This window comes from Aotus nancymaae, unplaced genomic scaffold, assembly GCF_030222135.1.
Source record: "Aotus nancymaae isolate 86718 unplaced genomic scaffold, 86718_ANA_hifiasm-v0.15.2.pri h1tg000016l, whole genome shotgun sequence".
Taxonomy (NCBI): Eukaryota; Metazoa; Chordata; class Mammalia; order Primates; family Aotidae; genus Aotus; species Aotus nancymaae.
In genome coordinates this window covers 68912614-68925077 of record NW_026988428.1, presented here as the reverse complement: position 1 = coordinate 68925077, position 12464 = coordinate 68912614, and the positions used below count along the sequence as shown (strand labels likewise).

Below are 12464 nucleotides of genomic sequence, written 5' to 3'. Positions count from 1 at the left end.
GAATGCAAAGATAACACGATTGCTCTTGGGCCCTGCCCAGACCTTTGATTTTGAGGTGAGCCTGGAGCCCTCGCACTCTGGATCAACCTCCCCTCATGTGAAGGGCTGTGACATTGCACGGTTTGGCTGCCAGGCAGGGCATAGCTGGGTCTACTGGAGCTGAAAAGACTCAGGGGGTGGGGAGAGGTGCTGGTGACAATGAGGGAAGAATCTGGTTGTGACTCAAACACTGATTTCTCCAGGACTCTTCCTTGACACCCCACTGCGTCCCCTTCCCCAATCCAGTCCCACTCACTCATGGCCCAGCAATGACACAGCTGCTGGCATAATCTGTATTTTCTGTGTCCCTCTCTCCATGAAGGCAGGGACCGTGTCTGTCTTGTTCACTTCTGGGTCCCCAGTAACCAGCCCAGTACCAGGAACTCAGATGAACAGAGGAACAGATGCCTGAATCAGTTTGTTCCTGGGAAAGGCAAGTTCTGAATCAGATTTTGAAAATGCGGAGGCCCAGGTGGGAGATGGACAGAGAAGAAAAGAGAAGCAACAATCAAGCCTAAGGGCTCCTAGGAAGGTTGCCAGCTCACCTCCACGCTGCTCAGCCACCCCCGGACCGACAGGAATGACTGCTTGGCTGTGAGGTCGTACATGACGATGACAGCATCGGCCTTTCTGAAGAACTGCTGGGTGATGCACCGGTACCTGCCACAGAAGGGCCAGTGGTCAGGCATGCACGGCCTTTCCTCTAGAGCCCAGAACTTCAGGCACAGCTCCTTACCTCTCCTGCCCAGCCGTGTCCCACAGCTGCAGGGCCACCTGAGAGTCATCCACATTCACCGTCTTCACACGGTAATCAATGCCTGCAGGGTGAAACGTGGCTGTCAGGACTGCCCTGGGCCAGGGGCGCCTCACTTCCAAATCAAAAAACGATGCTTCCAATGTCTGAAATCGCGTTAAGCCCAGGGTGACAATCCTCCCTCTGAAGCTCGTTGGGGGCCAAATGAAGAAAAGAACAGAGCACTGGACAGGGAGGTAGCGGACCTGAGCTCTGGTCCTGTCCTGCCACTTATTAGCTGTGGAATCTTGATCAAATCACTTAACCACTCTGAACTGCGGGCTCTTAACTGTAATATAAGCCATATGCTCTTTCTTTCTTTCTTTCTTTCTTTTTTTTTTTTTGAGACGGAGTTTCGCTCTTGTTACCCAGGCTGGAGTGCAATGGCGCGATCTCGGCTCACCGCAACCTCCACCTCCTGGGTTCAAGCAATTCTCCTGCCTCAGCCTCCCGAGTAGCTGGGACTACAGGCGTGTGCCACCATGCCCAGCTAATTTTTGTATTTTTTAGTAGAGACGGGGTTTCACCTTGTTGACCAGGATGGTTTCCATCTCTTGACCTCGTGATCCACCCGCCTCAGCCTCCCAAAGTGCTGGGATTATAGGCATGAGCCACCCTCCCTCCCTTCCTCTCTCTCCTTCTTTCCCTCCCTCCTTCTTTTCCTCCCTTCCTTCCTCCCTCTTTCCCTCCCTCCCTTCTTTCTTTCCTTCCTTCCTTTTCTTCCTTCTTTCCCCGTCCTCCCTCCCTCTCCTCCCACTCTTTCTTTCTTTCCTTCTATCTTTCTTTCACCTAAAATCCTTTCAGAGTCCCCCTAGTAAAATTCAAATGTCCTAGGGGGATGGCCTCCATCAACCAATCCAAAGGTATATGGAGGAGGAGGAAGAAGAAGGAGGGGAGGAGGAACAGGAGGGGGAGGGTAGGAACTGGCAGGTAGAGGAAGGGACAGAACAGAAGGGATAAGAGAATAAATCACAGGCAACGTTCACCCTTGAGATGGGTTAGAGCTCCTAATCCCACCACTGGACAGTTCACAACCATCTCTCCAGGGGTGTGACCGCTACCTGGGGTCCTCAGCCCCAGAGAGAGGGGGCAAGGTCAGTGAAGTGCATTCTTCACCCCACACAGCCCTCAGCGGGAAGGACCTCAGCACAGGTGCTTTGATACAGGTATTCCCCACTCCTGCATCCTGTAAGAATGTTCGCAAAGGCATAAAGAGGTTGGAAAGTACATCCCCTCCCCACCACCACTCAAGGTGCCACATCTTAGGACTTTAGAGCACCTTCTGTAACTTTCAGAGGAGCTCTGAGGTGCTTGCCCTGTAGGGCTCAGGAAGATGAACAGCATCAGCAGCTTGGACCGAGGCAGAAGAGACCAAACAGGTAACAAAGAGGCAGTACATGGAAAAGGCCACCCCCGCCACTGCCGCTGGGCAAAGCCTAGTGCATTAAGGACCCACGAGTGAGCAGAGGTGGGAGGATCATCCACTTCCAGAATGTCAGGGGCAGTGGGGAGTCTAGAGGCCTCTGCTTCACAGATGAGGGCCAGAGAGGGGTGGAACTGTCTGGGCTGAGGAGTGATTTCTCCCATTAATAAATAGAATGCTTTCTCTTTCCAGTGTTTCTATGTGCCGCCTATCCACCTTCACAGAGTTCCCCCGTGACATCATGTGACTTCATCTGCACACACATGCACACGCACACATATGTACTCATACATACACATTCACACATGCATCGTCGAGAGACGAAACAGGAGTCATGCGCAGTCGTGCCTTGCCCAGGCTGGTCGGTAGTGAGGTGAGCTGTGATCCCAGCTCCGAGGCCCACTGTTCCACCTGCAGCTGGATTCAGGGCACAGGATGCAGGCGGCTTAGCTTCACCTAGAAGGCCCAGGGCTAAGTGCTCCCAGCAAAACAGATTACAATGGCTGGCAGTTGAATCCAAGGGCGAGTTTTCTTCTTGGTCAGAAGTGGAGGGGCTTCCCCGTTCTGTGCTCTGGGAGACCAGTTTGGCTGAGGGGGATGCCTGCTTTCTGGTAACAACTCAGGGGAAAGCCATCCATGGTTATACAGCTTCAGGGCCAGATCTGAAACCAGCCAGTGGTCCTCGAGGACAGAGCCCTCTGCCTGCTGGTAAGGCTTGCAGGTGGAAGGTCAGGGAGTTTGCTGGGGCAGCTGGGTCTTAGCTGCCCTCAGCTCCTGCTTCACCTTATGCGCTAGGTGCTTTGCTGGAGGACAGGCGGCTGTCTCTTGCAGGGAGTGGGACAGGCAAAAGAGTGTGCTAGAAAAATGTGTTCTGTGCTGTGGGAAGCTTGGTGAGACTCCCTGCTGGACACTCGATGTGTTTCTCTCTGCAGCCTCAGACAGGCAGGCCAAGGAAGCAGATAAACAGGCTCTCGGGGGCTGGGTGTGAAGGACGCTAGGAGAAGACAAGGGGGCGGGGATGAAGAGTCGGCGTGTGCAAACGTGAAGTCGGAGAGCACGCATCCAACAGGATAGGCAACACAGAACAACTGGGGACCAGAGGGCCTGGATTAAACTGATTTTAAGATTACCACTAGTTCTGAAATCCCAGGAGTCAGGAGCCCTGTGTTGTACGTTCCTCTCTCAGCTCTGCCACTGAGCAGCAATGTGACCCTGATGCCACTGCTGCAGCTCATTTTGGGGGTGGGGGTTCTCTCTCCTTATCTGTAGACGGCAGGAGATGGAGGTATGAAGGGGCCGAGTTGGACGCTCACAATCTTTAAGTTCAGCTGGAGCATTCAACCATCACACCGAGGTGACACTTGTTTGCAAACGAATTGCTTCCCGAAGGATGGTTGAAGTCTGGAGCCTCCTGCCACCTTGAAAGGTGCTGTGGAGATGGTGTGGGTTAGCGCTGGGATGATAGTTGCCAGGAGGGTGACCTTAACCTTTCTTGAGGGGACAGGCCTGAGTGGTCATAAGGCAGGAGCGATGGGGGAGCAGTGGCAGCAAAGTGCTCTGGAGAAACACCCTAGGGGGGTGCTGCAGGGATTTCTGGGTAGAGATGTGCAGTGGGACAGACACTGGACCGGTGCCCAGACAGGGTGAGGACATTCTGCCAGAAACAGCTTCTGGAAGAAACACCCTGGGTTCTGGTCTGTGATTTAATGCAGGGAGGTTGTGAACCAATGTGGAGTAGTGGGAAGAATGCTGGACTCAAGAGTCCTGGGTTCCAGGGAGCGTTGGCTAACTCGAATGATCAGTCTGTTGTGGATCTCAATTTTCTCACTTACAACATGTCAGGATGTAATTAGACCATTCCCAAGGTTCCTTCCAGATCCAGCATTCTGCAAAAACCATCAGTGTTGTCTCCAGGATCCCTGCAGGGCTCAAGCACCTGCTCTTGAAGGAGCAGACTGGGCCTTAGGTGGGGCAGGCAGGGTGTCCCAGTCACCAGTTGCACGGTAGCAACTTGCATTTCACACAAGCCACTGGTCCAGTACAAAGCATGCTCTTACGAGGGAGTGGGAGACCAGGAAGTTGGAGCACCCCTGGGAGGATGGAGGTGAGCTGGAAGAACAGCCAAAGCCCTTCCACTGTGCTGCCCTTGACAGGAGATTGGCCGGAGCCTTGTTCCAGGGTTGGACGGCTTTGGCCTGAGATACTGTGACTCTGTGGCTGTTATATCTCTTTAAAGGGGGCGGCCTGCAGGTAGCTGGTGCGACATCTGCTTCCTGACATGTGTCCCAGAGCAGGGCCTGCAGTGTGGCAGGGAAACTAATTTGAGCTGCTGCTCGAGTATGTGTGGAGCAGCGTGATGAACGGCATCCTGATTTGGAACCTTTGATTTTTTTTTCCCCTTCCTAAATTGTAGGGTGTTTCCATAATTGGCCTCCTGGGAAGTGCAAATGAGTCTGATTTTCTATTTTTCAGAGTCTCTTATGTCAGGGGCACAAGTTGAAAATGTAAACGGATCCTGAGTTTGTTGTCAGGAGAGGTAGGCCACATGCCCACTGCTCAAGGGATATGCCTCTGAGGCCTGAGGGCTGGGCACCATCTCCCTGCCTCCCCTAGGCCTGTGCCAGAGCCGAGATTGTAGGGCCTCCCCCATGGAATGCCCTCAGGGAGGGCAAGTCGACCTCCTGGGTGCTGCCTTTTGTGTTACCATGCTCAGCACACTCCCAGCTGCTCCTCCCTCAAGGCCAGACAAGGCCAGGCTCTTCTGGGCTTCTTTTGCAGGCTCTGCCTATCAGGGTCCCAATTTTTGTCTTGGGATGATCTCAATCTTTGGGTGGAGTAGAGCAGAAGGAAAGGGATGGGAAAATCTTCCAGGTGTCATAACAGTGTAAGAAAAGGCCCATCAGTGAGGTCGGAGCACCTGAAGCACATAGGCGGAGACCCCTCTATGGGAGAAATGTTAGAAGGGCCAGTTTAGGATGAGAGAATGAAAATGGAGTCTCCCAGGCAGGGCTCTGGGCCACTGAAAGTTGGTCTTTAGAACCGGCTTGTCACACAGCTAAAGGTGAAGATGGTTGAGTCAGAGACCCAGGCTGGGAGGCAGTCTCAGGGTGCTGATATGCTTTGGATTTGTATCCGTACCCAGACCACACATTCAATTATAATCCCCAGTGTTGGAGGTGGGGCCGGGAGGGAGGTGATTGGATCATGGCAGTGGGTCCTTCATGAGTGGTTTAGCACCATCCCTTTGGTGCTGTCCTCATGACAGAGTTCTCATGAGATCTGGTTGTTTAAAAGTTTGTAGCACCTCCCCTGTCCTTTCTTCCTCCTGCTCTGGCCACGTCAGACGTCTCTGCTTCCCCTTTACCTTCCGCCATGATTCTAAGTTTCCCGAGGCCTCCCCAGCCACGCTTCCCATGCAGCCTGCAGAACCATGAGCCAATTAAACCACTTTTCTTTATAAATTACGCAGTCTCTGGTAGCAGTGCAAGAACAGATTAATACAGGTGACCAGTCACAACTTCTCATTCTTCAAATGGGAGAAAACTGAAGCCCTAAGAGGTATCACATCCTCTTGAGGTCACACAGCTTGTCATTGGCAGGGCTCAGAGGAGGACTCAGGACTTTCGACATCTCACTGAACCTCTGCAGCCCCTCCTGCCTGCACCAACCTCTGCCCACCTCCAGAGGCAGAAAAGCATCCTCACCCCTCATGAGGTGCTAAGCACATACAACTCAATTCAGGGACACTATTGGCATGGAACAGAAGGTAGTTGCGGGGAAAGGTATCAGCACCAACCAACTGATGGGAATGTGAACAAGCCTCTAACTTCTCTGGACCTCAGTTTCCTGATGTGTTGACTGGGCTGATAACAGTACCTGCCCCCAGGGTTGCTGTGGAGATAGATGGAAAGGATGACTACAAAAGTTTCTGGTAAATATTCAGGTCATACAAATATATCTTTAAGTACAGTTGACTTATCAGCTCAGTGAAATAGGCATGCAATGTATTTGTTTTGTGTTGAGTGATTCAAGCTAAAAGGTCCGTATGCCCTTGGGTCTCACCACATATTCCAATACAACCTGCAACTGCGGGTGAAAGGATTAAAGACCTCTGTTTAAATAAAATATCACCCAGAGTGGGAATACATTAAGCCATGATCATCCATTAATAGCTGAGCCTAATGAGCTTCCACATTTAAGTCCAGCTGTCACCCAGCAGGCCGGAGAAATAGGACAGATACAATGTGATGGGTAAAAGAAGCCATCCAGGAGCAAGGCCAGGAAGTAGCAGGCCCTCAGGAAGACAGGGGGATGGGTTACAGGATGTGGGTCTCAGGAGGAGTCCCAGTCAGTTCGAGGGGAGCAGGAAGACCCAGGGCTCTGCTGACAGTGGGGAGGAGTGGTCAAAAGGAGGGGGTGCCCACTGAAGTGGGAAGGGGCCCTAAATCTACCTTTACCAAATGTAGTTCCATAAACACAGAGCTGGACTTATGAGGTACTCAGGGGTCCCATCACACACAGGATGAGCTTAGCAGCTAGCGACGTGAGGGGAGGTGGCTTCATCTTGCCCCTCCCAGCCTCTCTGTTGAACAGAGCAGACACCAGCATCCCTACCAGCCAATCCCCACAGCCCCTCCCGTGGGCATTAGAGGCCCCCTGCCCCAGGCCCCCTTCTCACAAACTTCCCTTCCCAGAGATGGGCCGAGGACCCACTGCAGGGCTGAGAACTCACCCACAGTGGCCGCCATGCCTGGGGAGAACCGGTCCTCACAGAACCTCTTCAGGAAGGATGTCTTCCCCACCGCAGAATTGCCCACAAACACAATCTTGAAGAGCCGGTCAGGGGCAGAGGGAGCGCTTTCCTCCTGTGGACGGTACACAGTCTGACCAACTACAGGGCACAGTCTAGCCAGCCCCTGCCCCAGCCACCAGTGGCCCTTCACCCATCCCTGCAGTGGCCCTCAGGGGGGTGCAGACCGGCCTCCAGACCCGCACCAGGGAGGCTGCCACAGCCTCAGAATGCAGTGAGCATAGTTGGTCTCGGGGCATGGAGGCTCTTTCCAGCATCCGCAGGAGGGAGGAGAAACAGCCTCCCATGCGACATTTGCTGGCCACCTCCTGTGGTCAGGGAGGCAGAGGCCGACCCTGGATTCCGGTGGGGTGGAGGAGGCAGCATGGTCACAGATAAGGATAGCTCGGTGCTCCAAGTGAGCGGATCTGAGAGGGGACTTCGAGAGGAGGCAGGAATTCTCTCTGTAGGGAAGGGCAGGGTGGGGCTTTTGCAGAGAGAGGGAGAGAAGGATGAAAGAAGGCTTATCCGCATCGCAGGGGCAGAGGCGTCCCAGGTTGGGATAGGGAGTTTCTTATTTCTGCCCTATCCTTGGGAGCCTGGACTAAATGGAGGACATTCTTGCCTCCCTGCAGATCACTTTTATCAGCTCCCATCGAGGCACTCCCATCTTCCTTGGGTAACTAGGGCACAAGGGTCTCCACTCAGGAAGTTGGGAAATGCCAGGCAGCCGGGCAAAGTTTTCCAGCATCAGCCAGCCACTGCTGCCCTGTCTCTTGGACCCAGCAGAAGGAAAGGGCTGGGACACAAAAGCCCAGCGGGGAATGAACTTGCTCTAGGACACAAAGCAAGTAGGACGTAGAGTAAGGAGCCACCTTCCACCACAGTGTCCTTAGGAGGAATGATCATTCATTCCAGGGAGCTGCCGCTCAACCACAGGAATCTTGCCTTCAGGACCTGCTCAGCATTGCCTGGTCGCAGAAGAAGGCTCTTTTGAATCTATTTAAAAGTGAATTTGGAGGAATTAGCTCCTCTCATTGAGCAAATACTATAATGTAGTGGCAGTTGTATTAGCAGTATTTGAGTTTCAGATAAAAAGCCATTAACTGCCTTCTGGAGAGAAATCAATTCCAGGCAGTATTTAGCAGATAATTCAAGGTCGACTATAAAAATTTAAACTAAAAGTTAAAAAAAAATAACAACCAACCTGCACTCAAAAACTACGCCCACTGCCCCATTTTCTTTATTCATGCAATGCACAAGGGCACCGACTCTCTGCTGGTCCCTGTACTTTTAATTGTTATTTGAGACTAAAACTCAGTGCATCAATCTAATACACCCAAGCACAGTACAGGGTAGGGAAGGTGAAACCCCAAATGGCAGGAAATGGTCCTGCTGGCAGAGGTGTGGCCCGATCCTTAGCTCTGTGGCCCCTGCCCCTCCCCAGGCAGAACACTTTTATTTTGCAGGCAAAAGCCCTCAAACAAAACACATAAATGGCTCAGCGTCAGGCAGGACTCACCTCACAGGAGCAGCAAACTCTCAGGTATGTTCATGCACTTAACCTGCTGTCCCCTCTGGGGGACAGGCCACCTGCCACAGGGCAATGAGATGGCTGGATTGCAGGGAGGGGGCTGGAGGAGTACCTGGCTGGCAAGTCTTCTCATCCCCCCTCCCTTCACACTTTTTAATTTAAAAAATAAGCCTTTAAGAAATAAACTATATGCTAATTTTTACAATTATGATATACACAAAAGTAGAGAGGAAATTAATTCTTCATAATCTACCCTACCATCCTGAAATGGTCACTATTCATATCTTTTTATTTTTTAAGAGAGAGGGTCACATTCTGTTGCCCAGCCTGGAGGGCAGTGATGCAATCACAGCTCACTGCAGCCTTGAACTCCTGGACTCAAGCCTCCTGTCTCAGCCCCTGGAGTCGCTAGGACTATAGGCATGTACCACCATGCCTGGCTATTTTTCTTATTCTTTGTAAAGATGGGATCTTGCTATGTTGCTTAGGCTGGTTTTAAACTCCTGCCTCAAGCTATCCTCCCACCATGGCCTCCCAAATTGCTCAGATTACAGGTGTGAGCCACCATGCCCGGCCCACAATTTATAACTTGATGCATTCCTTCCAGCTTTGTTTCTATATCATCGTTGTTTTATTTACCGAGATTTGAGATAAATATACACAAACTTTTATTCTACTTTATCATATACTGTAAAATTATAAATATTTTTTAGTCACTAAAGATTTTTGAAAATATTTTTAGCAGCTGTATAATATTCTAGTGAATTAATGTACTATGCCTTATGTCCCTATGACATTTTATTCACCTGTTTGCTATCATAAATAACTCTGGCATTCTTGAGTTAAATCTTTGTCTGATTTTGGTTATTTCCTTACGAAAAATTGCCAGTAGTAAAAGTGCTGGTTCAAAGGATATGGTATTTTTAAGTTCTTGATTCATATTACCAAATGACTTTCAGAAGGGTTGTACCAATTTACACCTCACCAGCCCTGTACGGGAGGCCCTGCCTTGCAGTAGCTCTCAAACGAGCATACCTTCTCCTGCCGGAGCTGTTACGTGGCTGCTAGTAACTCATACTTCCTCCCTGCTGCTGTTTCTATTCCCAGCAAAATGGCAGCAGGACCTCGTGGAGCGGGCACAGAAGTGAGAGGGCTCCCCATCACGGTGGGGCTGGCTTCTCCCTCTGAGCTCCGACTTTCCCATCCGTCAATGGGGAGAATAAATTTCTGACCTGACTCATCAGATGGCGGTGAGGATAAACTGCCACAGCAGCTGTGGATGCCTGAGCCTTTTTCTTTGCCCCCATCTCCTACTGACCTCTGGACACTTCTTTCACATTTTAGGGAGACATGTTGGAGTTATATAAGATCCCATTTGTACCTATTGCCAGCAAGTGTAGGTCTGTGCATTGAAGGGGATGTGGAAGGGTGTGCAAGAGGGAGGGGGACCCCACATCGCTGCCACCCAGCTCTCCATTCTCCCCTTGCACCAGGGCCTTTGAGGAGTGATATGTGGGCATGAGTGTTAATCCTGGCCTGAGAATGGTAACCTATGCCAGAAAGTCCATTATGCAGCCACTGGGGAAAGTTCAATGTGGCAAAGGCTCAGTTCTCAATGGCTGCCGCAGCGTGCAAGGAGGAGCCTCTTTTTCACACTATTGTGGATGGGTCTAAAGCTGTTTCAGAAGGCTGAGTGCAGGATGAGGGCTCAAGGAGCCTATTCCGAGGCCTGGGTCACAAACGAGGCAAAGACCTTTTCCTACAGAATTTAGTAGGAAGACCTGGTGGGAGGTGCAGGGGCACTGAAGGGAGGAGTAGGCAGGAAATTTTGGAATGAAAGTGTGATTAGCTGATTAAGAACCGAGAGAAAAATGATGGTATGCAAAGTTTCTAAAACAGACACTGGCTCTGCTAAGAGCAGTTACATGGCATGCAACTTTAAAAGTGCATGAAATTGGATGCTGGGAGCCTAGTAGGTGCTCAATTAATGCTTCTGAATCTGAATCAGAAGAGAGAGCACAGGGTCGGGAATGGGGCAAACAACAGTTTAAGGAGAATTTATCAGGACCCCTGAGTCTCCCCTCATGACACTCAGCTAAGCAGGGGAAGGTGGTAGTTGGAGGACACAAATGTGTTGAATCGCAAGACCTGCAGCATCCGACCCTCTGAGCTGTGTCTCCAGGCTCTTGACCTCAAATGCAAAAGACACGTCATAGGAGTGATGTCCACGAACCAATGTAGGATGTGCCCTTACCTTACACAGGGCTTCTTTTCCAACAGGCTGCCCTCGGGGAGATGTGGGGGTGAGTTTCAAGGGTGGGGCCTCCTGGATTTGTCCCTGTACCCCCTGGTCAGAGACCTCTTCCTCTTCTGGGCATTTGCTCAGGGGTTGCTCAAAGCCGCCATCCAGGAGCTGGGGCAGGGGGTCTTCTTCAATGGAGATGATTCTGCGGAGTGGCCGGGGGTATGGGCCCCCATGCCCTGTCTCCCCGGTTCCTGGCTCCTCTTCTGTTAGGGGACATCCACTCAGGCCCAGGGAGCTTCTCCTTGGGATGCCAAACACCTCCTCCTCCTCCTCTGACTGGCTATTGGGGCAGGAAGAGAGAAGAGTTGGAATGATTTCACAAAGTATTTCAATACGGACTGCATGACAGCTTTTGTGACAAACAGATAACCAAGGAGCGTCACACCTTTGGAGAAGAGCACTCCAGGAAAGGGAAAAGCAAACGAGCCAGCATTCTGCAGCTCATCATTCAACAGCTTCCACTCGGTGCCTGCTGCCACTGCTGAGGCAGATGGTGACAGAGATGATGACGATGATGACGATGATGAGCAGGTATTAAGTAAAGATGCCATTTACAGATGGACATAGTCCCTGTCCTCATGGAATGCTTGGCTTAGTGAGGGACTAAAGCAATAATGGCACAAATAAATACATCATTTACAAATTGTGAGACTGCTATGAAGGAGAAGGACAGGTTGAGAAGAAAAAGTCTCAGGCTCAGCTATAAAACACCCCGATTAACATTATCAGGTGGCCTTCGCTCTGCCCCCATCGCCAGCCCTTATTAACTGTGTGTCCTGAGGTGAGACACTTCAACTCTTCAGGCCTTGCTGTAAAATGTGGCCTGTCTGCTCTGTCTATTCACAAATTAAACAATGCATAAAAACAGACATGCTTGTAGAACATCCTCAACAGTGCGAGGGCTACCGGTGCTTTGGAGGGGCCCCACCTCCAGACACAGCAGGTCTGCTGGCTCACAGGCAGCTGCCCCCTGGACAAGAGGCTTTGGGTCAGAAGAAAGCCATGCAGAGCATCTTCATCCACCTCTCCTTCCTCTCCCTTTCTCTTCCTCTTTCTGTATCCCTGGAAGCCAGAATCAGGAGTAAGTGGCCTCTGAGGCCTAAGTGCACACTTGCTTCTAGAAGCATTTGAGCACTAAGGGCAAGGAGAAGCTATAGGCAGGGTAGGGAATCGGGCAATGGGATGTGGGGTCAATGCAGAGTCCGTATTTTCAGGTTTTGAGAGCAAAGGCCTCACAGAAATTGCCTTAAAGGATGTTTGACAAGGAGGACCTTAACAAATGTCTTCTTTCCAGCAAACTTCCTATATATCACATCAAGCTTATTAAGTGCTTATCTGTTTTAGAACACAGTTGGCATTCCCATCTAATTTTACTCTGCTTATACACACAGAAGTGAATATTTGTGTGTACACATGAGCAACTATGCACACACACACACACACACACACACACACACACACACACACAGAGCACATTTTTCCAAAGGCTTTGCAACCAGAAAAGAAATAGCCACTTAAACAGGCCTTAAAACAAAGGATTTCTTGGAAAAGGCTTTTTTATCTGGGAAATTCTCAAGCACT

At 50.9% G+C, this 12464-nt stretch overlaps 1 protein-coding gene across 8 annotated transcripts in view; it reads right to left on the bottom strand.

Moving 5' to 3' along the window:
• Positions 1 to 12464, bottom strand: part of CRACR2A (calcium release activated channel regulator 2A) — a 141402-nt gene that overhangs the window by 19477 nt on the left and 109461 nt on the right. For 7 of the 8 annotated variants that reach the window (XM_021671346.2, XM_064377530.1, XM_021671348.2 and 4 more), the window contains 4 exons: positions 10833 to 11163; positions 6988 to 7120; positions 776 to 857; positions 585 to 699 (listed from right to left, as the gene is read on the bottom strand). In XM_021671346.2, the coding sequence (XP_021527021.2) occupies positions 585 to 699; positions 776 to 857; positions 6988 to 7120; positions 10833 to 11163 (661 nt within the window). Of the gene's footprint in view, positions 1 to 295; positions 464 to 584; positions 700 to 775; positions 858 to 6987; positions 7121 to 10832; positions 11164 to 12464 lie in introns of all 8 variants that reach the window. The other variant, XM_021671352.2, reaches the window with a different exon arrangement.